General features: G+C 56.0%; 12 protein-coding genes across 12 annotated transcripts; 4 read left to right on the top strand and 8 right to left on the bottom strand.

Moving 5' to 3' along the window:
• Positions 1–455: 455 nt before the first annotated feature.
• P153DRAFT_347161 (uncharacterized protein) lies at positions 456–4797 on the bottom strand (the record flags this gene model as incomplete). The annotated part of the gene is made up of 6 exons (XM_033666156.1): positions 4235–4797; positions 2924–4185; positions 2723–2870; positions 2487–2674; positions 938–2425; positions 456–889 (listed from the first exon to the last, which is right to left on the bottom strand). The coding sequence occupies exons 1-6, from the start codon at positions 4636–4638 to the stop codon at positions 456–458; spliced, it is 3924 nt and encodes a 1307-aa protein (XP_033520559.1). The 5' UTR covers positions 4639–4797.
• An 839-nt stretch (positions 4798–5636) lies between these two features.
• Positions 5637–6986, bottom strand: P153DRAFT_369521 (uncharacterized protein). Its single transcript, XM_033668797.1, has one exon. The coding sequence runs from the start codon at positions 6930–6932 to the stop codon at positions 5925–5927; it is 1008 nt and encodes a 335-aa protein (XP_033520558.1). The 5' UTR covers positions 6933–6986; the 3' UTR covers positions 5637–5924.
• A 102-nt stretch (positions 6987–7088) lies between these two features.
• P153DRAFT_369520 (uncharacterized protein) lies at positions 7089–8555 on the top strand. Its single transcript, XM_033668796.1, has one exon. It carries the CDS (start codon positions 7116–7118, stop codon positions 8358–8360), a length of 1245 nt encoding a protein of 414 aa, XP_033520557.1. The 5' UTR covers positions 7089–7115; the 3' UTR covers positions 8361–8555.
• Positions 8556–8591: 36 nt separating this feature from the next.
• P153DRAFT_388910 (uncharacterized protein) lies at positions 8592–9954 on the bottom strand (the record flags this gene model as incomplete). The annotated part of the gene is made up of 2 exons (XM_033670793.1): positions 8592–8603; positions 8833–9954. 2 exons carry the CDS (start codon positions 9952–9954, stop codon positions 8592–8594), a joined length of 1134 nt encoding a protein of 377 aa, XP_033520556.1.
• Positions 9955–10348: 394 nt separating this feature from the next.
• On the bottom strand, positions 10349–11551 carry P153DRAFT_298231 (uncharacterized protein; the record flags this gene model as incomplete). Its single annotated transcript, XM_033664205.1, has 1 exon — positions 10349–11551. The coding sequence occupies one exon, from the start codon at positions 11549–11551 to the stop codon at positions 10349–10351; it is 1203 nt and encodes a 400-aa protein (XP_033520555.1).
• A 147-nt stretch (positions 11552–11698) lies between these two features.
• P153DRAFT_399620 (stress-activated map kinase-interacting protein-like protein) lies at positions 11699–14299 on the top strand (the record flags this gene model as incomplete). Its single annotated transcript, XM_033671746.1, has 2 exons — positions 11699–11804; positions 11851–14299. The coding sequence occupies exons 1-2, from the start codon at positions 11782–11784 to the stop codon at positions 14297–14299; spliced, it is 2472 nt and encodes an 823-aa protein (XP_033520554.1). The 5' UTR covers positions 11699–11781.
• A 328-nt stretch (positions 14300–14627) lies between these two features.
• On the bottom strand, positions 14628–16541 carry P153DRAFT_399619 (alpha/beta-hydrolase; the record flags this gene model as incomplete). Its single annotated transcript, XM_033671745.1, has 1 exon — positions 14628–16541. Exon 1 carries the CDS (start codon positions 16401–16403, stop codon positions 14628–14630), a length of 1776 nt encoding a protein of 591 aa, XP_033520553.1. The 5' UTR covers positions 16404–16541.
• Positions 16542–17820: 1279 nt separating this feature from the next.
• Positions 17821–19984, bottom strand: P153DRAFT_347142 (GAL4-like transcription factor-like protein; the record flags this gene model as incomplete). The annotated part of the gene is made up of 2 exons (XM_033666155.1): positions 19869–19984; positions 17821–19785 (listed from the first exon to the last, which is right to left on the bottom strand). Exons 1-2 carry the CDS (start codon positions 19935–19937, stop codon positions 17821–17823), a joined length of 2034 nt encoding a protein of 677 aa, XP_033520552.1. The 5' UTR covers positions 19938–19984.
• A 317-nt stretch (positions 19985–20301) lies between these two features.
• Positions 20302–22151, top strand: P153DRAFT_378374 (uncharacterized protein; the record flags this gene model as incomplete). Its single annotated transcript, XM_033669788.1, has 4 exons — positions 20302–20361; positions 20535–20632; positions 20734–21601; positions 21651–22151. 4 exons carry the CDS (start codon positions 20302–20304, stop codon positions 22149–22151), a joined length of 1527 nt encoding a protein of 508 aa, XP_033520551.1.
• Positions 22152–22246: 95 nt separating this feature from the next.
• On the bottom strand, positions 22247–23236 carry P153DRAFT_388904 (uncharacterized protein; the record flags this gene model as incomplete). The annotated part of the gene is made up of 1 exon (XM_033670792.1): positions 22247–23236. One exon carries the CDS (start codon positions 23234–23236, stop codon positions 22247–22249), a length of 990 nt encoding a protein of 329 aa, XP_033520550.1.
• Positions 23237–23498: 262 nt separating this feature from the next.
• P153DRAFT_369515 (uncharacterized protein) lies at positions 23499–24998 on the top strand. The gene has a single exon (XM_033668795.1). It carries the CDS (start codon positions 23790–23792, stop codon positions 24945–24947), a length of 1158 nt encoding a protein of 385 aa, XP_033520549.1. The 5' UTR covers positions 23499–23789; the 3' UTR covers positions 24948–24998.
• A 15-nt stretch (positions 24999–25013) lies between these two features.
• On the bottom strand, positions 25014–26777 carry P153DRAFT_399614 (SCA7-domain-containing protein). The gene is made up of 4 exons (XM_033671744.1): positions 26629–26777; positions 26419–26574; positions 25733–26344; positions 25014–25676 (listed from the first exon to the last, which is right to left on the bottom strand). Exons 1-4 carry the CDS (start codon positions 26651–26653, stop codon positions 25204–25206), a joined length of 1266 nt encoding a protein of 421 aa, XP_033520548.1. The 5' UTR covers positions 26654–26777; the 3' UTR covers positions 25014–25203.
• Positions 26778–26794: the final 17 nt, after the last annotated feature.

Raw genomic sequence — 26794 nt, 5'->3', positions numbered from 1 at the left:
ACCGATGTTGTGGTATGGGTACCTGGATACATCAACCCGGCTTTGCGTTTTAGATTTAGGCGCTCGTGGTATGTTTGGTTTCATTGGCATCGTGGGAGATCTGGGACTACTGATAACGATGGTGTTTTTTGGTTTTTAGAATGCGGTTTGCCCCTGGTTAAGGTTTGTAGATTAGACTGCTATGTGATTTTTGGAGAGAGATGCACAACTCGAGGCGTGGGAAAACAAAAAATGGCTAATAACCCTAGCTGCTGATGATTTCGCGTCAAGACCGCAGTATGACGGCGGGCATGAGGCCAGAAATGCAACAATTGCGCGTGCGAATGTAGTCTAGAATTGACTCTGTGAGCACAAGCGCAACGAAAAATCGGTCTCAACCAAACGACCTATTCTCCATATTTGGATTCCCTGGCTAGGTATCTGATTCACAACAACATCAAATCATCTATCCAACCTCATCTCTCCCCCTTCCCAACCCTCCGCACCCACCCAGGCACCACCCGATTCCACACCGACACATTTATCTTCCCGCCTCCAACAAGTTCATACTCCGGCCCCGTCCCCTCCTTCACCCCCCTACTCCGCTCCTTATCCGCCTTCGTATGCGCAAACGTAACCTCCCTCCTATGCCTCACAAACGGAGTCTTCTCAATACCAACATGCACGCTTCCGTCTCCGCCAACATAGCTCCCATATCCATACCTCGCGTCAAGCTTCTTGAGGAACGCCGCGCGCTCTTTGGCGGAAAAGTGCGACGTTCCTTGCAGGTCTTTGACGGCGGCGCTGGCGGCGAACAGCGATATGATTGCTGCGATGGAGGTTGGCATGCGGGCTAGGTAGCGGCCGGGGCGGCGGAAGTACACGAGGATTGCTGTGAGGATGTATATGCCTGGGCGGTGTTAGTGGGTGGGTTTCAGCGTGGTGGGGGTGTACGTACCTAGGACGACTTCGGAGATGATGAAGAGTGTGGTGTTGAAGAAGAGGCGTTCTTCTTGGTTGAAGATTTCTCCTGCCACTGAGCTCGTTGCGCTCGACAACGGCACGAAGAGGCTGTCGATGTTGACGCCGAGCCAGATTGCGAAGAGTTTGGTGTATGCCTTGTTTAGGGGTTCGTCGATGTCGGAGAATTGGGGTAGTGGCTCGCTGGGATCGGATGATTGCACGCTGTTCGACGCGCGGTTGATGAAGTAGGGGAGGAATTCTCCTGCGTAGGAGTCGTTGTGCCATCCGGTGCCTATGGGTCTGAACAAGAAGAGGTTGGACTGAGCGATGACGTTATGGGCGCCGTTGGAGAAGTATCGGTCGAGGCCTTGCTCGCTCTGATCTGGGTCGGGCACGGCATCGACGGGTTTCTCCTGCAGTCGCCCGTTGGAGTCAACCACAATGGTCGCGTCTCCAATGATCAGCTTGGGTTGGCAGAGCACGAAGAAAGTGTCTTTGCTTGTTGCTTCGGCTATTGTCGCGTTCATGACATCAATCCATTCTGCTGGTGCTTTCTTCATCCATCCTATGGCTACGGCTGACCTGCATGTATCTTGGTCAGACTGGATGGTGTTGTTTGGGCCTGCAACAAGCGTAGCCACCAGTTCTGCTGCGAGTTTCCCCGAGACGCGTTTGCCCATGGGGTTACTGCCTGGTCCAACGTTAAACTCGAGGTCGTTCCCATAGCACGTTACTGATTTGCCATTTCCGTCTATCACCTTGGGCTTGAAGCTGATGGGTCCGTTGTCGAATTCATCAGAGTGGTTTGCAAACAACTGGAGCTGGTAATCCTGGCCAAGCACCATTGGTTTGCAGTTTGCTTCCGCGCTGAAGAACTTTGTGCGAGCGCGAAACCTCTCCTCGGTCGTGTTCGCAGTTTCGGGTATCGTAAACGGCAGATACATGGCTGTGTTGTCTATCCAGGCTGGTAGAGACGTATTGTGCGTGTAGTTGGACTCGGCAACAAGGAATTGACTTTCACCCGTTCCGCCTTGGTACGCACCGCTGTACACAGTCTCATAGACCTCCCGTTCTCCTTCTCTTGGAGGCCCAGCAGAGCCGTTTATGTTCACAAATTTCGCATCGTATAGCGACGCGAACGTTGTCTGGGTAGGCATCAACCTCTGATCCACGATGAAAATCCCTGCATATGCAGTAGCGAGCAAATTAGCCAACAACGCCATGACGCAAACTGTTGCCAGCGTAAGATGACCAGATCGGAAGGCCTTGAAGATAGTAAGTTGGGGTGGCAGCGAGCTATAATTCAAGTCAATCGACCGGGCGGCACGAGCTTTTGAGCCTTGCAGTTCTTCGAACGGTTGTAGCACGCAGAAGAGTCGGTTGATGAATATCCAAGCGGGCTCAATCAAGGTTGCAATCGCAGTAGGGACAAAGTTGATAACAAGGTTTTGTACGACCTTGTTCTTTGAAGGCAATGCGAGGCCTAGATAATATGTTAATATCTTGACCCAGACGTTTGAAGGAACTAGGAGGAATCTGCTCACCATGTGATCTGCTCTTAACAAATAATACGCCAAACGTGATTGCAACAGCCAAGAAGCCTAGGATCATCAACATGATGATGAAGAAATTAAACTGAAGTGGCCGATGAGGCTTCGCAATTTCTGATTCATCAGGCTCGGTGAGCGACAACGACTCTGATGGATGATCGGGATCGTTTTCGAAAGCGATCCTGCAGTTTTATTAGCATGGAACCTTTTTTTTCATATCATGAACTTACCTAGTTGCAGAGTTGTCGTCGGTAAGCTTGAACCTTTTGTCACTCAACTGTTGCTGTAGATGTTTCTCGGAGCAGCAATCCAGGGTATCGAATATGGAAAGAAGAGGAGTGTTTTCAGCGCCCAGAGACATTGTCGCAGCAATGGTACCTGACATGTTAGCTCCATCCACTTCAACTTTCAATGTACAAAAGAGTACGTACCTGGGTCCGAGTGAAGTTTCTTCTTCCGAACAACACTGAGATACAGCAGAGCTACACCCAGTAGAGAAACGAAAGCCAAGAACCCCTCAACCAGGTATGCAAAGACAGGTTCAATGACGAGTGCCTCAAAAACGACCTCTTTCTGCCCGGTAACATTCGTTGTATCGGCCGAAAAGTCCGTAGCGAGAATGTCAGTCATGATGCGGGCAAATAGCAGACGATAAGCCTTCTCGTAACTCTCTCCAAGAACATCCGCATCTAAGTAATCCCCAAGCTCCCTTCCACCCGCCACTATAGCCATCGCTGCCATTGCCGGGAGATCCCAACCATCGCTAGACTTGAGTTTGAAAGTGATATCTTTCCCTGAAAGCTGCTCGATATATCTCGGTATCTTCACAATCGGGAGGTTGTTTGTTCGTGTGACGATATCGTCAGACTCTGTCGGAAAGCGAGCAAACATGGGCTTTTCCTCAATAGCCAAGGCGCTCTGGAAGGAAAACTCGTCAAATACTCCTGCAGACACCGGTCTTTTCGAATCAAGCGGAATGACCTGCAGCGGTGCTTTTGAGGTGGCGTCGATGGTTGCTCGTACGGTTTGCTCGTAATAGTCCATCTCGCAGAAGATTGATGTTGGATCAATTGCTGGATCGTCTTCTTTCTCTTTGTTCTGACTGAACGCTGCGAAGAAGGAGTTGTTCGCCGGCGCCTCGTTGTCGCAGAAAAGAGAAAGTGCAAGAAGTTCTGTTTGGCTTTTTCCGGACCAGTCTGCGGTGGTCCCGAATCCAGCGAAATTAGCTGAGTAGCGTTCTATGCCGAGAGAAGAATTCGTCGTGGTGTTCCCCATGTCGTCAAGAGGATAGCCGCAGACTGACAATGTGCTGTTCAAGAAGATCGTGTTTCTGGTCTGAGTCCGTTTAGTCATCTCGCACTTCAAGTCCATACTATACAGTGTTGTCTCTGCAGTCCATGTCTCTTGCTGCTGATGTTCAGCCTCGTGCAATACAAACGGAGCCAGCGCATAGGTTTCGTTCATATACGCCGGAAGGGTCTCGTTTAAGGTCAGGATTCCGTAAGCAGATTGAGTGAACTGAATTGTGAGCTCATTCTCCTGTTTCGAAGCATCCAAGAACGCCTTTGATGATATGAATGTTTCAGGGAAGGTCCGAGTGATGGATCGAGTAGAGAAGAGGCCGGCTTGGAGGGGTACGATGCCAAATGTGACAAAAAGGACTGCAGTAGAAGACAGAAGAACAAGCCAATGACTGCTGAATATTAGCTTGTTGAAGATCCAGCATGGTTCAAAATGCTTACCGATTCCGCAGTGCATGAAACGGCACAAACGGCCCAAAATCGAAAGGGTAAGTCAAGAGCAACGAGTCCTTGCCCAACGCCCCCTTCGCTCTGGAAAGCTGGTGATAAGGCTGATACCGTTTCGCATCGATGTCGATCCAGACCCAGAATATGCTGAAGACGACGGCGATGATAGTAGGCATATACAAAAATGTAAAGCACTGGCTCAGAGGTAGGTCGCTGATCTTTGTCGCAAATACGACTCCGCCATCGTGTTGGCTTTTGGAGAGGAAGTACTCAAGCACAGCAATGAAGGCCCAGCAGACGAGTATCGCGAGTATTAAACTCAATGGTCGGAGAGCGGGCGGGTGCCATGAAGACTGACGGTTGGCGGACGTGCGTTTTGGGCGGAGGAAAGAAGACATGCTTAGAGCAGGATAACACGTAGGCCGAAGTTCGGGAGAATACTACGTATCTTCAAACAGTGTATATCAAACTCACTCCATTTGAAGACGTTCAACGATATCGTTGATCCCAAATCTCGAACTTGAACGCGGACACCTCGTTGCTTTAATACCGCGTTGTCTACGAGTAAGCCCAACAAAGCACGACAGCGGATCCAGCAATATATAGCATCGCCCCGGTGCCTGAAAACTCTCGATTCCGCCCCCACCCAATGGTCTGGTAACCTTATTTGCACAGCATAAAACTTCCCCAGCTGGGTAAGGCTGCATCTGACTAGATCGCTGCACAAATTGTCACGGACCAATTATATGGCGTCTCACGTAAGGCGCCCTGCGTATGTAACGCTCCGCCACTCCCGCGCTGCAAATAAGCGCTCGCTATTTGCTATGTTACGCCCCGTTCCGCCCAGCCAAGGCCAGCGCGTTTCACCTCTTGCAGCGCAGTATTGAACCGAGCACCAAAAGAGTTGATTGAGATGATTGATTGAGTAGGTCAGGAGGTATGATTCCGACTCTGCGCTTTATGATCAACATAATAGCTGTAGCGTTACATAACGTCCAACACGCCAAACAGTAAGCTCACTCCGCGCAGCTACGCGCATTCTCCCACAGCATAAAAAATCACCAGGTTTGACCTTATACTCAGCGCACATAGACTAGTCTGTATACCTCCAGCTATCCGCAGTAGAAGCAACAAGAGCTATATTGCTTTGCAAGGCTTTATGTATAATGCAACGTTAGGTCAATTCCTACACACTAGCTAAGCATGCACGTTATATTCAGTTGCATTTCTATGTTTTGCGTTGTACAGGCTTCTGGGCTTACTTAACTTCTCATGCCATGTGGGAAGCAAGGGATGCTAGATCGGTTGCCTGCTGGGCATCGAGCACATGGCTGATGTGCTGGAGGAGAAGATGATAATTGGACTGCGGATGAGATGAGATGACGAAGGATGGTTGGTGTACGATAGTAGTTGGACTGTACATGATATATACAGATCGAGGACCTGGCGCAAGGCGGCATGTATACTGATGTAGTATCAAAAAAAAGAGGACGTGATGAGATATAGACGGGAAGAAAGCATATTCTACACCCCCCTACACAGACTACTCGAATATGCAGAAAAAAGGGCGTCATTCACATACACATGGGGTATCTCTAAAAGCGCGAACGCAACCGTAAACGCCAACGCACCATTATCAGAAACAAATTCCAATGCAATCCAACCCAACCCAACCCCACACCCATCACCGACGCTCACTCCACAAGCGATCCACAATCTGGAACACAGCAGTAACACTCCGCATAGTCTGCTCATCAATACGCTCTCCAAAGCGCTGTTGGATTTTATCCGGATGCCATCGCACCCGCTCAGCTTTAAGGACAGCATCCGGATCCCCCGCCCACGCCTTCGCAGCGCGCAAAAAGCGCTCAACCTCCTCTTGCGACACGCGACTCGCCTTCCCAGAAACCACAGGCCAAGGAATAACGTCGCGCGCAGGCTCATCCGACTGTGGTGAATTTTTCAGCTCATCCCAGCGTTGCGTATACGACGTCCACGCAGCTTCTCCTTCCTTGACGCGTTTGCGCAGCTCCCCCTGGCGCAGACTATCCGCCATACGCTGCCGTATATGCTCGCGTTCGGCTTCATCTTCATCTATCGTACCCCGATGTTGCTTTGCTGCCTTGCGCGCTGCTTCTCGTGCTGCGCGCTCTTCGACGATGTGCTGGTGGGTCTTCTCCCACATCTTGCTGCGCACGTACTCGGTGTACTCGGCGTCGCTCATGCGCTCTAGCGTGCCGTCTGCGCCGGGTTTGGTTGTGGGGTAGACGTGTACGGGCTGGCCGTAGACGCCTTCCCAGTATGCGGCGCCTTCGTCGTCGGCGAGCGCGTCGAAGAGGGATTCGCGGAAGGCGAGGTCCGGGTCGCCGGCATCGGGGTCGTCGTAGAGCGATTCGCGGTGGCGGTGCGAGGGGTCGTAGTAGGTTCCGTCGCGCGTGGATGTCGGGTGGCGGTCTGCATGGGAGCTGTGGTGTTTGTGGCCGTGTCTGTGTTTGCGCCGCGAGGATTCTTTTCGCTCTGAGCGGGGGCGCTTGGGGGATCGTGGGAGGTTTTCTGGATCGTCGTTGTCGTCGTCATGTGGGCGGGTGCGTCGCTTTGAACGGCGTTCCGAGGCAGATTTGAAGGTGAATCTCGAGGCTTTGGCTTTGCTGTATATGTCACGTGCGGACATCTCGCTAGCCTGGTCGTCCATGGCTGGGGGGGATTGTGATGTGGAGATGGTTGGTGTGCATTGTAAAAGAGTGGGAGGATGTCGAAGTGTGGAAAGCGGAGAATGCGGAGGTCGCGGTGATCTCACTGGCTCGTGCGGTTTGGCATGTCATGCACCTCAACGCTCCGTCGCGCCTCACTCCCCAACACCACAACCACACACACCATGTCATTCAAATTCGGGCTCAATGTAAAAAACAAGACGGCGCCTGGGCTCGCGAAGCCCGCACTGGGCAAGAAGAAGAAGAAAGCCTTCCTGGACGACGACGAAGACGAAGACACCAAGCACAAGGGCAAAGCCAAAGCCACAGACGGCATACAAGAATTCGGCGAACTCACCTTCGAAGACACAATCGCCTCGACCTCCGGCCCCTCCACATCCGCCCCCGCAAAGCCCAAGAAAGGCCAGCCCCCCGCCCCTCCAGCACGGAAACCCAAGCCAAAAGGCGACGATCCCACGCTGCTCGCCAACTCCGCCAGCGCACAAGAGGCGGAGAAGCGCGCACAAGAAGCCGTCCAAGTAGACGCCTCCATCTACGACTACGACGCAGCCTACGACGCCCTGCACGCGCGCACCGCCGCCAAAGCCGCCGCCGCCCGCGAGGAAGCCCTCCAGCGCAAGCCAAAATACATGGACAGCCTGTTCGAATCGGCCGAGCAGCGCAAAAAAGACCAGCTCCGCGCGCGCGATAAGCTCCTCCAGCGCGAACGCGAAGCCGAAGGCGACGAGTTCGCCGACAAGGAGAAGTTCGTCACCGGCGCGTACAAAGCGCAGCAAGAAGAGACGCGACTTGCCGAGGCAGAGGAGAAAGAGCGGCAGAAGGCCGAGGAGCAGAATCGCGCGAAATTCGGCATGCAGGGCTTCCATAAGCAGATGCTACAGGAGCGCGAGAAGCGACACCAGGAGGCCATGGAGGCCGCTGCCCAGGCTGCAAAAGACGGATATAAACCCCCCGCCGCCGATGCTGCGGAGGAGAACGATAAGCCCAAGACAGACGCCCAGCTCGTAGAGGAGCTGCGCAGACAGGGCAAAACTGTCATCGTCAACGACGACGGCCAGGTCGCGGATAACACGCAGCTCCTCAGCGCGGGCCTGAATATCATCGCAAAGCCGAAACCCCCTCCGCTCCCTGCTGCGGCTGCTGCACGCGAGGCGGCGAAGCAGACCGCTTATCAGCCTCCCAAGGCGGCGCGCGCTGCTCAGCGCGAACGCCAGACGCAAATGGTCGCCGAGCAACTCGAGCAGGCGAATAAAAGAAAAGCGGATGAGGACGCGCAGGAGGCGGCGAGGTTGGTGCATGCGGCGAAGAGCCAGAAGACGGCCGGCGAGATTAGCAGTGCTAAGGAGAGGTATCTGCAGAGGAAGAGGGAGGCGGCCGAGGCTAAGGCTGCTGCTGCTGCGGGGAAGTGAGGAGGGGGTTGGGTAGTTTGTTGTTTTCGCGTTTTCTGGCGTGGGTGTTGTGGATGGGATGGGATGATGTGATGTGATGTTGAATAGATGTGATCTACGCGTTTTGAAAGCCTAATCCAATCCAGACACTAGTAATGAAAACATACCAGGTAGTAAGTAGCTTACCTGATAGGAACGAATACACGCATACCTCAGACCCAATGGATCAGAAGCCAGAAAAGTCCAACTAACCTACCCACCCGTCTGTGACGTACATCACAGACAACAAACCCCTACTCCCCCTTCCCCTCCACCAAACCCCCCACCCCCCCCCCCAACCCCCCCCCCCCCCCCCCTCAACCCCCCCCCCCCGCCCCCTCAGTCCCCCCACAGTCTCACTACCCCCCCCCCAACACCTCTCTCCCCCCCTCTCCGCAAGCAACGCCTGCCCCAGCACACCCCTCCACACCCTCCCCCCCTCCTCCTTACCCACCATCCCCGCAATCCCAGGCTGCACCCTCTCCACAAGCGCCCCCCGCCACCTCACCACCTCAGGCCCCTCACACCCCGCCTCCCTTAACGCACGTATCAGCCTCAATATCCTGTTCTCCGCCTGCACAAGCTGATCCAGCGTCGCATGCGCATCGTTGTCAAAAAACGCCGCGAGCGAGACGGCGTGGGAGTGTGCTACCTCCCTCGCGGCCTCGTGGGCGGGGAAGCGCGGGTGCGAGGGCGTACACGCCTCGCATGCGCAGGTTATGCCGAATTTCTGCGCGAGGCTGGCGGCGCGTTGGGTGGCTGATGTATAATACGCGTCCGGCAGCGCGGACAACGTTAACTCGCCGCCTTGAGGGATGTCGTGCGTTGCGTGGACGGTCATGTGGTTCGACACTGCGTCGTACGCAGCGAAGCAGTTCGGCACACACGAATGCCTTAGCCTTGCCGTTTCGGGGAAGAGGCCGGTGACTTGCGTACCTTCCGGCAACTCCGCGCGCTCGTGTTCGGGCAGGTCTGTGAGCGAGAAGCGCGCGGTGTGCCAGCGGGCGGTGAGGCGGTAGGCTGTTATTGCGGGGATGAGGGTGGGTGCTGTTGTTGCGTAGAGGGTGTGGTCGGATGGTGTCCATTGGGAGGGGGGTTTTGTTGTGAGGGGGTGGATGGCGGTTATTAGGGGGTCGATTAGGGAGGATAGGGCGGTTAGGGAGGGGGAGGTACAGGCGGGGGAGGCGGGGAGCGACCAGATGAGGGATTGGGAGGAGGGGGGGAGGGCGTGGAAGGCGGGGAGGAGGGAGGCGGTTTGTGTGCCGGGGTGGGGGAGCGTGAGGAGGGGGGGCTCGTGGATGAGTCGGGTGCCGCGCTTTATGGGGTGGGTGGCGAAGAGGGCGTGCTGGGTTGTGGTGGTGGCGTTGGGGTGGTTGGACGGGATGGGGAGGGAGGTGTAGTGCGGTAGGACGGGGACTTGTGGGCGGGGGAGGGGGAGCGTTGCGACTGTGTCGGTGTCTGAGTCGCTCGTGTCGTTGACGGGGACTAGGGTAGTTGTGTCTTCGTGGGTGTCTTTCTCTTTCTTCTCCCTGACTCTGTGATCATGGTCTGTGTCGGGCGTTCGTAGGGCAGACATGGCTTGAGTCGGGACAGTCTGCCTTGTCGGGTTGATGTCGGAGGGATTGGCAAGTACAGTAGATCCAACACATGGAGTACGCAACTCAGTATAACGCCACGCGCGATGTTGTGGACGGGGTGAGAGAAGAGAGTAGAAAATAAAGTCAACATACCCCGCCTAGCGAAAGGGGGAAGTAAGTCGCGTAGTGAAGGTGAAAGCGTGCAAAGGCGGTGACAAGGCGGCGTTTGCTCACCAATATCAATGAGACAGAAAGACGATATACGCATGGATGACGAATTGAGTGAGAGATCAATGATGAACAAAACGACGAAATTCGTAGTGCATTGACAAGCAGAATAGTAGATGACCCCACAATATAGAAGGAAGAAAAGAGTCGCTATATAAAAATCTATCACCACCCATATCGATTCCCAGCTTCTTTCTTATTTCGATGACTAGACGCAAAGTGGTCCTCCAGCGCATCCTTCTGCGTCGTAGCCACATTGATCAAGCTCCTCAGATTATTCTTGCCGGTGCCTGAAATAGATTTAAGAGGGTTGTGCTGCACCGTCTCGCCCTGTTGTCGCAGTTTCTCGTTATGCGCATACTCCGTGTCGGTGTTGAAGTCGACAATCTTGGCTGAGGAGAAGTCTGGACCGCCGCGTCCCTGCTTGCCGAACAGCTGGCGTCGCTCGGCTTCGGAGAGGTTGAGCTCGGATGCTACGTGTGTCAGGTCGTGGGGTGCAGGTGTATTAGCTGCGTGTTGTGTGGATTGGTGGGCTGGCTGTGTTTCGAGGGGCTCGTCGGCGTCTGATGCGTCGTCCTCTTCGTCAAACCCGTATAGCATTGGTTTGTATGCGCCGACGGGCTGTTCTTTGGCTGGGGTTTCTGCTTCTTGAGATACGCCGAAGAGCGAGACTTTGGGTTTGCGGACTGGTTTTACTTCCACGGCTGATGGCTGTGAGGTGAGAGCAGATTTACGGGTGGCCTCTTCTGCTGTGCCTGCAGGACGGGGGGCTACTGGTTTCTTCTTCTTCCCTTTGCCGACAGACATGGGCACAAATCTAGGAGCGGCGGCCTTTGGTGCGTCGACTTTGGGGGACTCGATTGCCGTCTCTGGGTCTGGTTTTTCGGTCTTTGGCGTCGGCAGATTCAGCATGGCTCTAAAGTCCTCCTTCTTCATGGGCTCCTTCTTGATGGGATTGCCGTCTTCGTCATAGTCGTCCATCTCGATTCGTGGCTCTCGTTTGAAGGCAGGCTCTGCGCCCGTTCTCAAATTGACACCAGCTCCTGGCCCCTTGCCGACTCCCTTCTTCCCCGACGATGCGCCTGCCGTCGCATTGGGCTTCTTTGGCGCAGGCAGCATGGCGCTGAATCCACCAAACGCGCTGCCTCCCCCTAGTCTCGCCTTCTTCGCGGGCGGCGCGTCGACATCGATGTCATCCTTCTCAGACTGCGGTAGTGGTGCGCCGGGCAGATTGACCTTGATGCGTCCTGGGTTGGCGCGGTCGACGACTTTCTGGAAGGCGGGCTTGGGTGCAGTCTTGGCGGCTGGCTTAGACACGATCGGCGCGTCCGTGTCAGATTCCGAGTCTGAGTAGGCGAGGAGGTTCATGATGGTGTTGCGATGGTGTGAGCGTGAAGTATGTGCATGCAGTTTGGATAGGGTTCGCGATGACCGCTGATCGCCGTTGCCAAGTCCGTTATGCAGGGTCCACGACCCGCTCATTCACCACGACTCCACTCTCCATGCTCTACGCCCCACGATATGTCGATGTGATATGATACCCCTCAGCTGGCCTGATCCCCCAATGTAGCGACGACTCGACGATACGCCCGCTCACCATGTCCCTCCTCCAGAACGAAGAGTGAGCCTCTCTATTAGTAAGCCCGCCTCCAAGCTAAACGCGCCAGCTTCGTCCTCTACCAGCTCCGCACCGCCTACCTCTCGTCCATCAAGGACGGCGTCGGCGAGCGGCTGATCAACGTCAATGCCGCCGTCCTCAACAACCCGGCCTTCCGTGCCGCGGGGTGGGTGCCCAACGCCGCCGACATCAAGCGCACCTACTCGCCGCCCATCCCCACGGCCGTCACGTCCGAGTACTTCCAGGCCCCGCGCTCGGCTGGTCTGAAGGCGCCCGAGGGCTTCGACGACGACGACGATGCCGGCATGGTCACGGGCGGCGCGAGCAACGACACGGTGGGGCCAACGGTGCATGCGAAGCCGCGCCGGCGCAAGGAGCCGCTGGACCAGGACGACAGCAGCGACCTCAGCGACGAGAGCGATGACGACGACGACGCCCACCGCCCCGCCAACCAGATCAAGTTCACCAAGATGCCGCTGCGCACCCGCTCCGGCTCGTCGCCCATCCGCGGCTCGGCCCTGCGCAACGAGCTGGCCGAAGCTGGGGGGCAGCCCTCGTTTGTGGTGACGTCCCCCTCCCAGCCGTCCAGCCTGCAAGTGCGTCGTGGCTCACTGAACATGGTCGACACGGTCCAGCAGCGCACGCGCCGAGACACCATCACGAGCAGCGACATGTCGTCCGAGAACGAGATCGACAGCACCAACTACAGGCGGCGCCGCGCCAATGCCCGCAAGGTGCCCAATGCCAAGCAGCTGCTCTCCCAGCGCATCGAGGAAGACGAGCGCGAAGCAGAGGCTGCCAGTCTCGACCCCCTGCACGAGGGCAACGAGTCGGACAGCTCCATGTCGTCCGAGTTCTCGGGCTCGGCGGATAGTGAGTCGCTCATGGGCGGCGGTGGCGACCCGCTCGACTCGTCGCCGACTACAGAGCTGCCCAACATGTCCACTCTGACGCCCTTCAAGACGTCGCCCCGGAAGAAGAAGGAACCTCTTGAGCCGATTCTTCAAGCACTGCCGCCGCCAAGGCCCATCAGCTTCGTCCTGCCTGTGAGCGCCCTCACTCAAGCCCTGCAAGCCAAGGAGCAGAAGCCTTCCAATCCCCTGCAGCGGTTTGCTGGCTGGAATGCCGCTAGTGAGGCCCAGCAGAACCCCCTGTACATCAAGCTCTACTGCCCCTTCGCAGCCAAGCCCTCGAAAGCCGTCGAGCTGCTGATCCGGAAGTTCAACGACAAGGGCGAGGCCATCTCAGTCGCCGAGGCCATTGGCTATGCCCTGCACCGCTACCAGGAGGAGAAGCTGGAACCGCCACTAGCCCCGGAGAAGATGAACGTCAACTGCTGGGTCATGCGCATGTACGACGACGGCGAGGTCGACGACGAGTTCCCGCCACTGACACGCAACAAGCCCCTGAAAGACTTCGCCTCCAACAACGCCCGCGGCATGCGCCCTCGCGCGCGTGACAAGCCATGGGACGAGTTCGCCCTAGTTGAAGCCTCCGCGCGAGAAGTAACAGAGGCCGAGAAACTCACCCCAATCTACAGCGAAGAAGCAGCCGCCGCTCTCGCCTCACAAAAAGACGCCCCAGACTCGCCCGACGACGCCACACCCCTCAAACCCCAACCCATCCCCAGCCGCGCAAAAAGCTTCCGCAACCCCATCACAGGCCCCTCGTTCGCCCCGACAGCAACCAGGAAGAACACAAGCAACCTCGCCGACGCGCCAACCGTCTCCGCCTCCCACGCCGCCTCCCGCATCGGCGCGCCCAGAACAATCACAGTACATTTCACAGACGAACACTTCAACGCTAAACACATCCCCGTCCCCTGCACAACAGACACGTATATCGCCGAGGTCTTCGACCGCGTGTGCCGCGACCTGCATCTCGACAAAGGTCTATACATCCTCAAAGTCAGCGGGTCAACCACCGTCGCGCCGTCAGACCGCACAGTCGAGGCGCTAAACACACACATGGACCTAGACCTCTCGCGGCGCCGCTTCGTCGGCGACGGCGTCTTCGGGCTTTCCGGCTCGCCCGGGTCATCATCCCCCAACGCCCCGCTTATCATCTCCACCGGCGCCGTCCCCAAAAAGACAAAAAAGAGCGACCGCGTCCACGCCTCAGCTCTATCCCGCACCGCCGACCCGTCGTCCGCGGCCCTCGCCCTCTCCTCAACAGGGTACTACCGCCGCTACGCCGTCCTCCGCAAACAACCCATGTCCTTCGCCTCATCTACCGCGCGCATCCTCGCCCTAGATAACGAGTACATACACATCATGCCCGGCGAGAAAACGGGCGAGGGCAAGACGACGACGGTGCATTTTAGTAGCGTGGTCGGGAGTAAGGTGAGTAAGAAGCATCCGCGCATGTTTCGGGTTATTGTTTTTAAGGAGAGGGAGACGAAGAGGTATGATTTTGAGGCGGGGGGGGTGGAGGAGGCGGGCGAGATTGTGAGGGAGATTAAGAGGGGGGTGGGGAGGTTCCAGGAGGGTATTGTTTAGGTTTTACTTTTGAGAGGGGGGGGGGAGGGAGGAGGAATGATATAACTTGATGTGATATGATATGGCATGATATGATACGTAAATATATGCGTATCCGCCGACTCATATCCTGCAAAAGGGGAAGATCACACTTAACAAAAAATGTTCCAGGAGGGTATCATTTGGGAGGGAGGTGAGAGGAGAGGAGGAGAGAAGGAGGAATTGGAAACGTCGTAACTCAAAATAACATAACGTGAAAATATACATAACCCCCTCATATCCAAATCCAAATCCAACCGCCATCCCCGAAAAAAGGGCAAAACACCCCACCCAACAAAACCAACAAACCCTACTTATTAAGTCTCCCCGCCCTCCCCCCATCCCGCCACCAAGCACACCTCTCCAACCCCCCCTTCCCCATCCCCTCCCCCTCCCCCTCCATCCTCACGCCCCCCTCCTTCAGCGGACTAACCCCCATCTGCCTCCCGCCGACCCCCTGATAAACCTCCCAAACCGGCGCCCCCTCAGCGCGATACGTATTCGGGTTTCCACTCACGATAAAGCTCGCATAATACGCACTATACACGTCCGCGACCCCAGGGTACTGCGTGCCAGGCTTTCCGTTGAAATACGCTGCGTCGCTGGCGTGCGGGACGCCCTGGTAGGCGGGGACGTGGTTGGGCGTGTTGAAGCGGGCTTTGTAGACGGGGGCGCGGGCGGCGGCGAGGCGGCGCGCGGTTTCTTGCACGGGGCAGATGTAGGAGTAGTCTCCTAGGGCGGAGGCGGTGCGGGCGTATTGGGGGGATATGGGGTCTGCTGTTGTGGAAGAATTTGATGGATCGGGGTACAGGGTTTCCAGGTCGGTGAGGTCGGTGGAAGTGAGGCCTGGGGTGAGTGTGCGCCAGAAATTGAGGAAATCGGCGTTTGTGCGCAGGTCTTGGGGCGCGAAGAACGTGCCTTCGTTTGCGCAGGAGGATATTAGCGTTGGGAGGGCGAAGAAGGTGCCGTTTTCGCCGGAGGTGGAGCCGCGCTTTTCGAAGAGTGGGCCAGGGGATACCGGCTGGAAGGGCCAGGTTACGTTGTAGTTTGAGGCGGAGAAGAGGCCTGAGGCGACGAATTGGATGTCGTCTGCTTCGAGGGCGCGGAGGCAGGCGAGGGCTGCGGCATTGGGGGTGGTGGGGCAGTTTACGTAGTCCATGAATTGGGTGAAGTGGCGCTGGTAGAGGGGGTAGTCTACGCCTGGGAAGGCACGCGCGGTTTCGGAGCCAGAGGCGAGGATGGTTTGGTTGAAGAGGGGTTTTCCTGTGTCGGCGCCGTAGTTGTGGAATTGGTGGATGCCGACTGCGTGGCCGCCTGCGCTTTGGCCGCCGAGTGTGATGCGCTCTGCGTCGCCGCCGAAGCGACCGACATACTTTTGCATGAACTCTAGCATCAGACGCTGGTCGCGCAGTCCGAGGTTCAGCAGGCCTTCCTCCTCCATCAGCTTGCTTGGGAGACTTCCCAGCGCACCGAGCCGATACTGCGCAGTGACGACGATGAGAGGCTGCGAGCTCTTGGCCACGAATCGCGCGCCGTCGAAACTGCGTCCTGAGCCGACGATGAACGCCCCTCCATGCAAAAACACAAACACCGGTAGCTTATCATCCAACGAGGTTCCAGACGGGCGATATACATTGACAGTAAGACACGCCTCCGACTGATGGTCCGAGACGTGAGGGTTCTGGAAGCAAGCCGGTCCGTATGAAGTCGCAAATCTCGTGCCTCTAAAGGCCGCGGGCCATGTCACGGGCTTGAAGCGATCCTGATCCACCGGTTGTGTCGAGTACTCGAGGCTCAACCACGCGTCGACAGATTTGCTGGGCGTTTTCTCTCCCATGTCCACAGCAAACTGCGTCCCTTGGAACCTTCCATACCCCGGCAGCGTAACGACAAGAGACTCATCGATGGGTGGTGGAGAGTGAGTTGAGCTCGATCGCGTCGCGCTGAACAAGCCAAACAACAACGAAACCGTGCTGACGAACAACACAGCGATGGCAATCCTCCTCTTGTACCACTGTTTTGAGATGGTCGTCCGTCTGGGAACCTCACCAGTATGCAACAGTGATTCGCTCTGCTCTTCCGCCATGCTTGCGAGTCTGCTTACTGTCTCTGTTTACGGCGAACTCTAGCGTCGCAGTGGAAGTCGGGAAATGGGTGGCCTGGCCGTTTATCCGCAGCCCGACGGCAAGTTAGCGTGTTGTGGTTGTTATGGAGGCGCTTTCACCGGCTGACGCAATTCGAGCTCGAGCTGGGCCGATCAGGTTTTATGTAGACATAGGCTAGTCCCAAGCACGTTAGATAGTTGCCCCACTGCGGGAATATCCCTGAGTCTTGCATCGGGCCCAGCTTCTGATGTCATGCCTATGGGAATCTAAAGGTCTGGTCAATTCAGTGGCACTCTACCGATTCGCTGGCACAAGTTTGGTAGCGAGTACTCTAGGCAAGGTTCTAGGAAGACAGACCGAGTACTCAGATTTGTTTTAAGCTTTGTGTTGGATGCAACTAAGCGTACTTGCAGACACACCCGAGCATGCCCGAGGATAGAGTAGTCGAAGTGCAGCACATCCCAGCCTCCAAGCATGCCATATAATCGGTTCTGAACTCCAAGATACAGCTCGCCAACCAACCAAGTTCCACAACCATACCAACTCGTATTACTCGTTAACAGAGCCGCCACAAGCGCTCAATCTCTACATCCACATGCTACTCGTAGTCCCCATACTCTCCTCCAGATGCTGTAGATGAGCCCAGCGTATAGCGTATAACGTATAGCGTATCCGTCTATCACAACCGAATCTGCATATCCATATTACACCTGCACACCACCGTATCTCTCGCCGTTTGGGAACTCAGCTCCGGCGGAACGTCATTATTAATCGTTATGTTTGCGGGGTACCGCAGATCATCCAACCAGTATCTTATAGAAAAAAATCGAAACTGGAGAGTACGCCGACGGAGTTGGAGACCGAAGCAATAGAAAATCTAGCCTTGCACGGGGTCTATACGCACCCTACAGACAATTGCTCTTGCCAGGGTCTGGCGACTGGCTGTGCCTAATGCGCCACATCTTGGTTCCAACCGGGCGGTTGTAAGATGCCGGATTATGTAATCAGTATTATTCACTGATGCCAATGTCATGTGTGGCGTCGGAGCAAACCCTTGCAAAGGAAATATTTCCCAGACATGTTGAAAGAAAAGCGGACATACGAGATCTCCACCTTTTCGCTGTTGCCAACAAAACTCTCAGTAATCAGGCGGCCAGCCATCTCCACTTCCCGAAGGGTCTTGAACCAGAATCACCCACAACTACTTCACATGTAGCCGCGAGTTCCGGTGTAGTAACACTCAACGCATTGAATACGACCACAGAAACGCCGTTCCATGCTGACTTCCCCACACTACATGTCGTTCGTCGACACTCATTGGCGTGGATCCTGAACACGATACTGAGCGAGTAGGTACCGGCTAAGTGCACCGATCGAAGCAGGACGGTCACTCGGAGACTACAGACCAGGTATTGATTCCGTCCCGTATCTGAGAGAGAACTCTGCATTCCAGTCTCGAGGCGGTGTGTTATACGGAAGCACGCTGGGCGACTTTGTCGCACTAGGCGTTGTGGATGGATTGAACGCGCTCCACAGGTTGAACGCTTCATCGATCTTCGCGGGCGCCGATGGCGGAGCGGGCGGTGTAGCTGAACTGGGTCCAGGGGCCGAATACCTGTGGGGCCCTCTTGACGTTGCCGGGGCCTGCGACGAAAGCGGCAGCAAAGATGCGTTGTGCTCCAAGAAGTCGAGGTACTCGTTCTTGATGGGCGATAGTAGGCGTTCGTACTCTTCCAGACAGCGCTGGGCTGCGGTCCATCGTTCTGCGATGCGCGAGAAGCATTTGCCGAAGACGTGCATCCACTCTTCTATATCTTCCCATGAATATGCTTGGGAGACTTCTTGCTTGCAGCGCTGCAGGCCCTGGAGGAAGACGAGCGCGCAGTTGAATACGTGGTGGCAGGGGTGGAAGACGTATTTTATCCGTCCGGCTTCGGCTTCGGACTGTTGGAAGTAGCCGTCTGCGACTTTGACGGCGTTGACTAGGGCTATCATCATCTGGCAGGTGTTTGGGTCGGGTATGCGTCGAGAAGGCCGGTACAACGTGACGAGAATGTACGGGACGGATATGTCCGAGTAGAGCGTCATCTCTTTCCATCGCGCCACCAACCCAGGGTCCCTGTTCATATTGGCTGCTGCGTAAATTTCCTGCTGCCATAGTGAGATGTCGGCAATGCATCTCTGCATCCACTGTTCAATTGATGTGCTTCCGCTCGGAATTGGATCCCCATGCCACAACACTGAGATAACCTCCGCCTCGATGAGCCGGAACCGACATATTATGCGCTGCGTGAACTTGGAAACGCGGCCTGTTAGTTCCATAACCGACTGGGTGATAGCTGTGTCGTCAATCTCTACCGGAAAAGCAACCTCGATATGTCTGATGGGTAAGCTCGTAGGTCGTAGGAATATTGAACACACGCCGACTTCCATCTCGAACGCACACCAGAACAAACGCCGCCTCATATCGCGGTGATATGCCGAGATGGTTGAGTGGTTGGGCAGTTCCTGGTGGAGACCAAGGTCGATTACTGCCTGGCTGATCAGGCCCGTCAAGAGCCATAAATCTGCCATTCGAGGATTTAAAAAAATGTACTGAGTGAGGAAAAGTATGGCCTGCAATCCAGCAATATCGTTCGTCGCTACTTCCGGTATCCACTGCATAGCGTGTCGGACGAGTTGGTACGCTGTTTCATTGGCTTTTTGCAGGTTGCTTCGCGCGGCTGTACTTAATGATATGGCCATCATGATGCAGACAATATAACGGTTTCGGACTGTGTCTTGGTCCAGATTCGACGCCTTCCTGTGGTAGATGGAGTTGAAAGCCGTGGTCACATCATTCCGGTGGTAGATAGGATACTGTGTAATTACTCGATCCAGATAGTTCTGGAAGAGGATATTCGCCCCTACCTCATCAGGTATAAGCTCGTGGAAATGACTCTTCGACGGCTGAGGGTTGATGATGGACCTGGGGTGATTCTCGTCCAAATCAGTCGACACCACCGGGCCTTTCTTGGACGGAAGCTGAGTGCCTTTCACCACACACTGCAACAGCGGCTGAGCCTTTGTGACGCCAAGAAACGGGGGAGTGATATCCTCCATGACTCGATTCACGAGGCTGTCAGTGAAAGCGCATTTTTCCGTCCCCCACTGAATCGAGTAGTGAGCATCCGAATCGCCCGAATTCGACGGCGAGGAGAAGGTCGAAGTTGAACCCTCGGGCCGTCCAGCCAGCGTCGCAATATGAGCCTCGAGGAAATCAGCAATACTCCTCGGAACCTCCTGCTGCGTCGAAGAATCGAACCCAACACACTGCACCCTTGCGTCTACACAGCGAGTGCACGCCGGAACCTTTCCGTCACACTTTTTTGTGTCAAATCGTCAGCAAAACCCTAGCACACGTAACACCATATGGGGGAAGAGAGCAATAAGGGCAATCGTGTTACCGAAAGTTTCCTGCGCCTGCAACGCGCACAGGCCAGGACTCGCCTCCGGACCTTGGTGCGGTTCTGCATCGTGCAGACCAAAAAAAAATCGGTGTGCAAAAAAGAACAAAACTCGGCGTCTGGGTTGGACAAAACGGATGGTTGGGGATTGACGACTTGACAAACACATCCCAGCAGTCAGGTCGGGGCTGAGCGCCTGGGTTGACCGGGCCATCCCTTCCGCTGCATGCGCAAGATTGACTACGTCACGTGGCCTCGCTTCTAATCTCAGTCGCGTCCTGACTCGGTGGCATTCAATTCCGAAAAACGATACGTCCGTATGTGGTTGATCATGATGACAAACACGCATATGCTGTGCCTAGTTGGTTTGGTAGCCTGGGACGAACGAACGAACTCAACGCTCTCCAGCATTTATTCTATCCTCACTCACTACATGGCGTCGACAAGCAGCTCCAGCAGCCCGCCATCGTTTGACCTCGACGCCCTGATCCAGGTACTACCAATCCATCCATCAGCCTTGTGAAACCCCCACAGAAAAACACATGCTCACTGTACATCAAATAAAAGAGCCTCCCTGCGTGCAAACGATGTAGAGACTGCCGTCGGGGCTGCGACACGCTGCTACCAAGATGCAGGTAACGCGCAGTCCACATCCGAAAACAAGAGGTTGCTCGTGGTGACCGAGAGAACCCTAGGCAATGTACCAAAGCCGGCGCCGACTGTGTATTCTTCGACCACGGGCGCAATGAACTACTCCCACGAAGGCATGTGGGGCTGTTTTTTTTTCTTTCATTTCATTTCATTTCATTTCATTTCATTTCATTTCATGGCCCGCACGTGGCTGATGCTGGGATTTTTTGCGTAGTTACATTGCAGAGCTGGTCGAGCACATACGTCGGATTGGGAGCTCGACGCACAGCAATCCTTCTCCGGCTGCGCCGGGCGAGTCCATGCACGATAGGAGTCTGGTTGTGCCGCTCAGCCTGGAAGCTATGGCGTCCGAGGTCGTCCTGCATCACGACCACCACTTTGCGTATGCGGGGGACAGCTACCGGTATCTGGGCGCGCAATCCTGCCTACTAAAATCGCCGCGACTGCATGCCATTGACATTCCGTCTCCCAAGGTAGAGATGGACGATGAATGGAACTTATCCTGGAAAGAGTCACCAGCAAAGCAGTACGAGCTGATGGAGCTCTACCTCGAGGTCATGCAGCCCGTGTATCCCATTCTGGACCTATCACTGCGCTACCTAGCCCGCGACGTCCCTTATGATGTTACCGCGACGGAAAAGTTTTCCCTCAACTTGATCTACTCCATCGCTTGCTATGTGCTGCCGAGTACGGGGAAACGCCCAAATACTCAGGATGTGTGGAATCCTACAGGGAGGCTCTCGTATCATCAAGGCAACTCGCTCAAATATCGCATCCTAGCTAACCAGTTCTTTGCACGTGCTATGGAGTGTCTGGAGGAGGCGACGGTCGAGCCGACCATCGCCACACTCAGGGCGGTTCTCTTACTTGCTATAAACAGCCTGTTCGATCCAAAGACAGGAAACACAGGCCAGCAGATAGCCCTTGCAGCGCGTTTGGCATTCGACTTGGAGGCGAAAGCAGAGCTGCAGGAGCTGGAACCAGCCGATGTCGCCATGCTTAAAAACATGCACATGACAATCTTCAGTCTGGAGAATGAAGTTGCATCCACGCTAGACAGACCTGCCATGTTCCCTGAGCCCGTAAGTCGACAGCGTGATGTTACATCCAATCAGCTAACCAACCTTGTAGAAATCCGAGCTATGTTTCGACAAGCACAAACCCGCCGAGTATCTCTGCTCGCTCTTCCGACTGCAACACCGATTCCGCAAAAGCGACGACGCGACCAAACACGACATCAAGAAACTCCTACCACTTCTGGACGAAAAAGCCGAACTCCTTCCGACTGTACGTATTGCGCTGCACATGACACACCTCCTCCTGAACCCCGTATGGGGCAGCGCATGGCACGTTTTGGAGGCAGTAGTCAGCCTAGGCGGTATCCACGTCTACCTGACGCCACACTGGGTGTATCGAGCCGGGACAGTATTGATCCAGAACATTCCTGCCATCTTCGGGGGCAATCTGATTCAACTGTACTCCAACGCGCTTCTCGTGCTCGAGCTATCTTCCTGGAAATGGCCCAGCTCCGCCGCGCTGTCAGCATCTCTCGTCAATCTCATGCAACACATGAAAACAAAGTACAGGCCAGACTGGTCCGACAAGCTTCAGCAGGGAGACGTGAGGATATGAAAAATTCGGTCTTTTCCCAAAGTCAAATCTATTTTCACGTGTTATGGTTTTGGGGGTATCGAATAACGCTTCAAGGACCTAGAAGTTTTTTCTTTTCACTTTTCTCCGTACGTCCCCCAATACCCTACTCTCTGCGCCTTGGGGACGGTCATTTTGTAGTGCAAATCATCCTCGTCTTCACCGCTCCCAATCGCGGCATCGTCATCGTCGTCGGGGTTGTAGTCTTCTTCGTCGCTGCCAATGCGGTATTTCTTCTGGTACAGGTCTCTCCCAAACTCGTCGTCCTCGCTCATCTCATCCTCGGGGTAGTCGTTCGCGTAGTAGTCCTCGGCATTTTCATCCTCGTCGTCCGTGTCGAATTCCCTGTCACTCTCATCGTCGCCGTACCAAAACTCTTCATCGGCTTCGTTGATGACCAGGAAGCCTACAGTACCTGAGGGCTCGGGAGCATCGGGCATTATGGCCTCGCGGACGTACGTGTCGTAGACGTATTCATCGGTGTCGAGTTCCATTGCATCGCCATGCTGTGGGGCTTGTTCGGGATGGCGTTCTGCGAAGCGGCGGGCGGGGGCTTTGGGCTTGTACTTGGAGGGCGAGGTTGCATTTTTTGTAGGCGAGCCAAGCTGTTCAGAGAGGGCTTCAAGTTCGCGGAGGTCTTGGGCGGATGGGGAGGTGAGGATAGACTTTTGCTGTATGGCAGTGGCTGGGGTTCGAGGCAATGCACTCTTTGTGCCCGGTCGCTTCCTGGGTCGCGGGGTTGCTGGGTGCGCTGGCTCTGGTACGGGGACCTGCAGCTGCCCGTCGACGCTGTCTGGCTGGCCCGGCGCGGCTGGTCGTGCTTCTATGAAGACATGGTTGGTACGGTTCCCTGCAGATGCGTCGAGGTGGAAGCGTCGCTCCGAAGCCGGTGTGGGCGACGCGGGCGTGGCCGGCGCATCGTTTGGTCTCGTGAGGCGGCGGAAGTAGAACTTCTGGCGCAAGGCCTTGGGGTCTGCTTCCAGGGCCTTCTGTCGCTTGACCAGCAGGGCGTCGACGGGGGCATCGTCGCGCTTCCTCTTGACGCGGAGGGTCGTGGGCGCCGGCATGGCTGGCGGCGGACGTTAGAGGGGAGATGCGGGTGGAGACAATGGATGGCGGGGTGTGGAGGGTCGAGAATACGAGGGACAAAGTGACATCAAGGCATCCCCCCTGTTAGCGCGCCGAGGTCATCCCCTGCTAGCTTAACACGAAAGCGACTCCATCACCCATCACCTGCGCCTTGTGACCATGAGTGCTGCGTGAAGGTCGTCTGGAATATGTCTGCCTGCTATCCTCACCTCTCCATTCCTTTATAACATTACTAACGCCTAAACACCCCCGTATCACTCCCATATTTCCACATCACATACCCGCCGAGCACCGCGCATCATGGAACGAATGCGGCGCATCTTCGAGAGAGAGAACTCGCGGGCCGCCTACGAGCCTCTCCAAGGCCGGTCAGAGCATGCAGACGGAGAGGATGCCAACCATGGCGACAGCCCGCCCTTCTCATGGACCGAGTACTCCGTCTTCGCGCTGCTGGGAGTAGCCATGCTATGGGCCTGGTAGATACGATACCTCACCCTCGCATGCGAACCGCTCTAACAAGATACCAGGAACATGTTCCTCGCCGCCGCGCCCTACTTCCAGCGGCGCTTCGACTCGGACCCCGCGCTGCTGCGCAACTTCCAGTCGGCCATCCTCTCCGTCTCGACCGTCGGCGGCCTGGGCTCCATGATCGTCCTGACCAAGCTGCAAGCACGCGCAAACTACCCCAAGCGCATCACCATGGCGCTGGGCATCAACGCCGTCGTCTTCACCCTGCTCGCCCTGTCGACGAAGCTCTTCCTCGACGTATCAACGCGCGTCTACTTCGCCTTCCTCATGGTGATGGTACTCAGCGCCAGTCTCGCCAGCGGCATGTGCCAGAACGGCGTCTTCGCCTACGTATCCAGTTTCAGGCGCGACGAGTACACGCAGGGCATCATGGCGGGCCAGGGCGTCGCCGGCGTGCTCCCCTGCATCGCACAGATCGTCTCCGTGCTATCCGTCCCCAAGAACAAGCACGCCCAGGGCTCGCCTCAAGTCCCCAACACATCAGCATTCGCCTACTTCCTCACCGCAACCCTCGTCTCCACAGCCACGCTCGCCGCATTCTCCTACCTCCTCTCCACAAAGCGCGTCACGCACACCCTGCACCACACCACAGATGACGACGCGGAATCCGCCTCACCCCACGAGCGCAAACCCATCCCCCTCACCACCCTGCTACGCAAACTAATCTACCTCGCCTCCGCCGTAGCCCTAACCTTCACAATAACAATGTTCTTCCCCGTCTTCACCCAGCAAATCCTCAGCACCCACAACCCCGCCACCTCCCCCCGCCTCTTCCAACCCGCCACCTTCATCCCCCTGGCCTTCCTCTTCTGGAACGCAGGCGACCTGCTCGGCCGCACGCTTCCCGCTGTCCCCGCCCTGCGCCTCACTGCTTACCCGCGCTTACTCCTCCTCCTCGCCGTGCTGCGCATTGGGTTCATTCCGCTGTACTGGCTGTGTAATATCGGCGGGAGGGGGGCGGCGGTTGAGAGCGATTTCTTCTACCTTGTCGTTGTGCAGTTGTTGTTTGGCGTGTCGAATGGGTTTTTGGGGAGTAGCTGTATGATGGGGTTTGGGGAGTGGGTGGAGGATGATGAGCGGGCGGCGGCGGGGGGGCTGATGTCGTTGTGTTTGATTAGTGGGTTGACGGTGGGGAGTTTTTTGACGTTTTTCGCTACGTAGATGGGCTATGCTTTTTTTTCGGATTTTCACGATTTTGTTGTATATGGGGGGGGAGTTTGAATGTATAAATGTCCATTTCGTGCTTCGTGTCTTGTCTAGTAATCAACTAGGGGGTATCACAATAACTCCTTTCCCGTGCCGTGCAATGCCATGCTATCCCACCGGTTCACAACTCGCATCCCGAATCGGCCCTTGCCTGCTTCCCATCAACAAGCGTACTCCCAATCCCTCGCCATTGCGATACAACATGTCCGTCCTACGAGGCACTCACACTGCCCTTCCTCTGCTGCGGCCCCGGACCAGGCAACTGACCGGGAAGAATCTGGCGCGGACCGCCCTGCGCCATGATGCTCTGCCGCCTGCTCCCCGCGCCATCCAAGCCAAAGCCCATGCCGCCCGCGCTGGCAGCAAAGCTCTCGGCCGTGGCGCTGGTCGGGGCGCCCATCATGCCCATTCCCAGCCGGCCGGTGGCCATGCTGTCTGCGCCGGGCGTGAGGCCAGAGTACAGGGAGCTGCCGCCGGGTGGGGCGCCGAGCGCTGAGCGGATCATGTTCTTCATGCGGATGTACTGGTATTTCGAGCGTTGGGAGGCGTGTGTGTAGGTTGCTAGTGGGCGGGGTTTGTGGCGTGCGAGCGCGGCCATGATCGAGTCCTTTTCTTCGTCCGAGTCTACTGCGCCGGATTGTTCGAGGTCTTCGGGGAGGGGGGCGTTTGCGTCGATGGCGGCACCTTTTCGTCTTGTTAGCCTGTTGTACTGTGGATGATGGTCTCAATCTTATACTTACGTTGTTGCTTGGCTTGGTTCTTCTTTTGGTATTGCGCCAGCAGCATACTGTACGGCAAGCTTCGCCCCGGCACGCCCCTCTTGAGACCCATGGAATGACTCTTGCACGTCAAGCTCCTGGCACAGAATCCTCCATTCGGCAACGGAACACCACACTGCCTCTCCACATCAACCGGTCCTTTTGGTTTTGCTGTCTTCTGCTTCGGCTCGTCCTTCTTCTTCTTTTTGGCGTTTGGTGCCTTTTCTGCGTCGCCATCAATCTTTCTCTTCTTGCCCTTCTTTGCACCCTCGCCGTCAACAGCACCCTTGATAGCCGACTTTCGCGCGTTCTTGCCGCCATCGTCGTCCTCGCCCTTCTCTTTCCTAAGAGCCGCGTCCTTTGCTTCCTTGGCCTCCTTTTTCTTCTTGAGCTTCTCTTGCTTCTTGTTCAGGCACTCGCGGATGTGGGTCGTCGAAGAAGCACGAAGCACAGGTCGACGGCAGTGCTTGCATTGTACCGTGTCGACCTTGTCGTCGACGGGGCGGCCGGACGGGAAACCAATCGTAGTCTTCTCGTCCAGAACGTTGACTACAAGAGAGGTAGCCCCCAGCGGTGCGGCTTTGGTCCCGACATCTACCAGCACGTCAGTTCCGCTGGTCTCCAGACACAAGCATGCGTCATAAAAACGCGTGCTGTGGCAGACGTACTTGTTGCGTCGCTTTCTTTCCAATTTCCGGTTATTGACGCCTTCGCAACAGGCCTCCTAAGCTTCAGGCTGAACTTCTTTTTCTCCAGCCCCATGGCATCTTGAACTGTGCCCTTGTCTATGATTCCTGGCGGTGACGATGCCGCGGCTGGAGGCGCTATAGCTTGTCAGCAATGCGGAGCGCATGCAGAGGAGGGGCCTTGATGCTCACCTTTGCGCGCACCGCTGGCGGTCATGCTGGAGGTTTTCTGACGCCGGCGGGGTACGTCGGCGGAGGTTGGAATAGCTGTAAGTCGCACCCTGGTTATGATGACTGTATCGTGGTGGTCGGCACTGGGCGCAGTGACGAGGTGCGATCAGTACTGTGAACGCTGTTG

This window comes from Dothidotthia symphoricarpi, assembly GCF_010015815.1.
Source record: "Dothidotthia symphoricarpi CBS 119687 unplaced genomic scaffold P153scaffold_18, whole genome shotgun sequence".
Taxonomy (NCBI): Eukaryota; Fungi; Ascomycota; class Dothideomycetes; order Pleosporales; family Dothidotthiaceae; genus Dothidotthia; species Dothidotthia symphoricarpi.
This window is presented reverse-complemented; position numbering and strand designations above follow the sequence as displayed.

Bases quoted from the DNA above. Each gene is read 5' to 3' on its own strand.
- P153DRAFT_369521 (XM_033668797.1), bottom strand. From the start codon at position 6,932: ATGGACGACCAGGCTAGCGAGATGTCCGCACGTGACATATACAGCAAA.
- P153DRAFT_369515 (XM_033668795.1), top strand. From the start codon at position 23,790: ATGTTCCTCGCCGCCGCGCCCTACTTCCAGCGGCGCTTCGACTCGGAC.
- P153DRAFT_399614 (XM_033671744.1), bottom strand. From the start codon at position 26,653: ATGACCGCCAGCGGTGCGCGCAAAG. The intron at 26,345-26,418 runs GTACGTCTGCCA...ACGTGCTGGTAG, and splicing joins GAAAGAAAGCGACGCAACAA to ATGTCGGGACCAAAGCCGCA. The intron at 25,677-25,732 runs GTAAGTATAAGA...CAAGACGAAAAG, and splicing joins GAACCAAGCCAAGCAACAAC to GTGCCGCCATCGACGCAAAC.
- P153DRAFT_369520 (XM_033668796.1), top strand. From the start codon at position 7,116: ATGTCATTCAAATTCGGGCTCAATGTAAAAAACAAGACGGCGCCTGGG.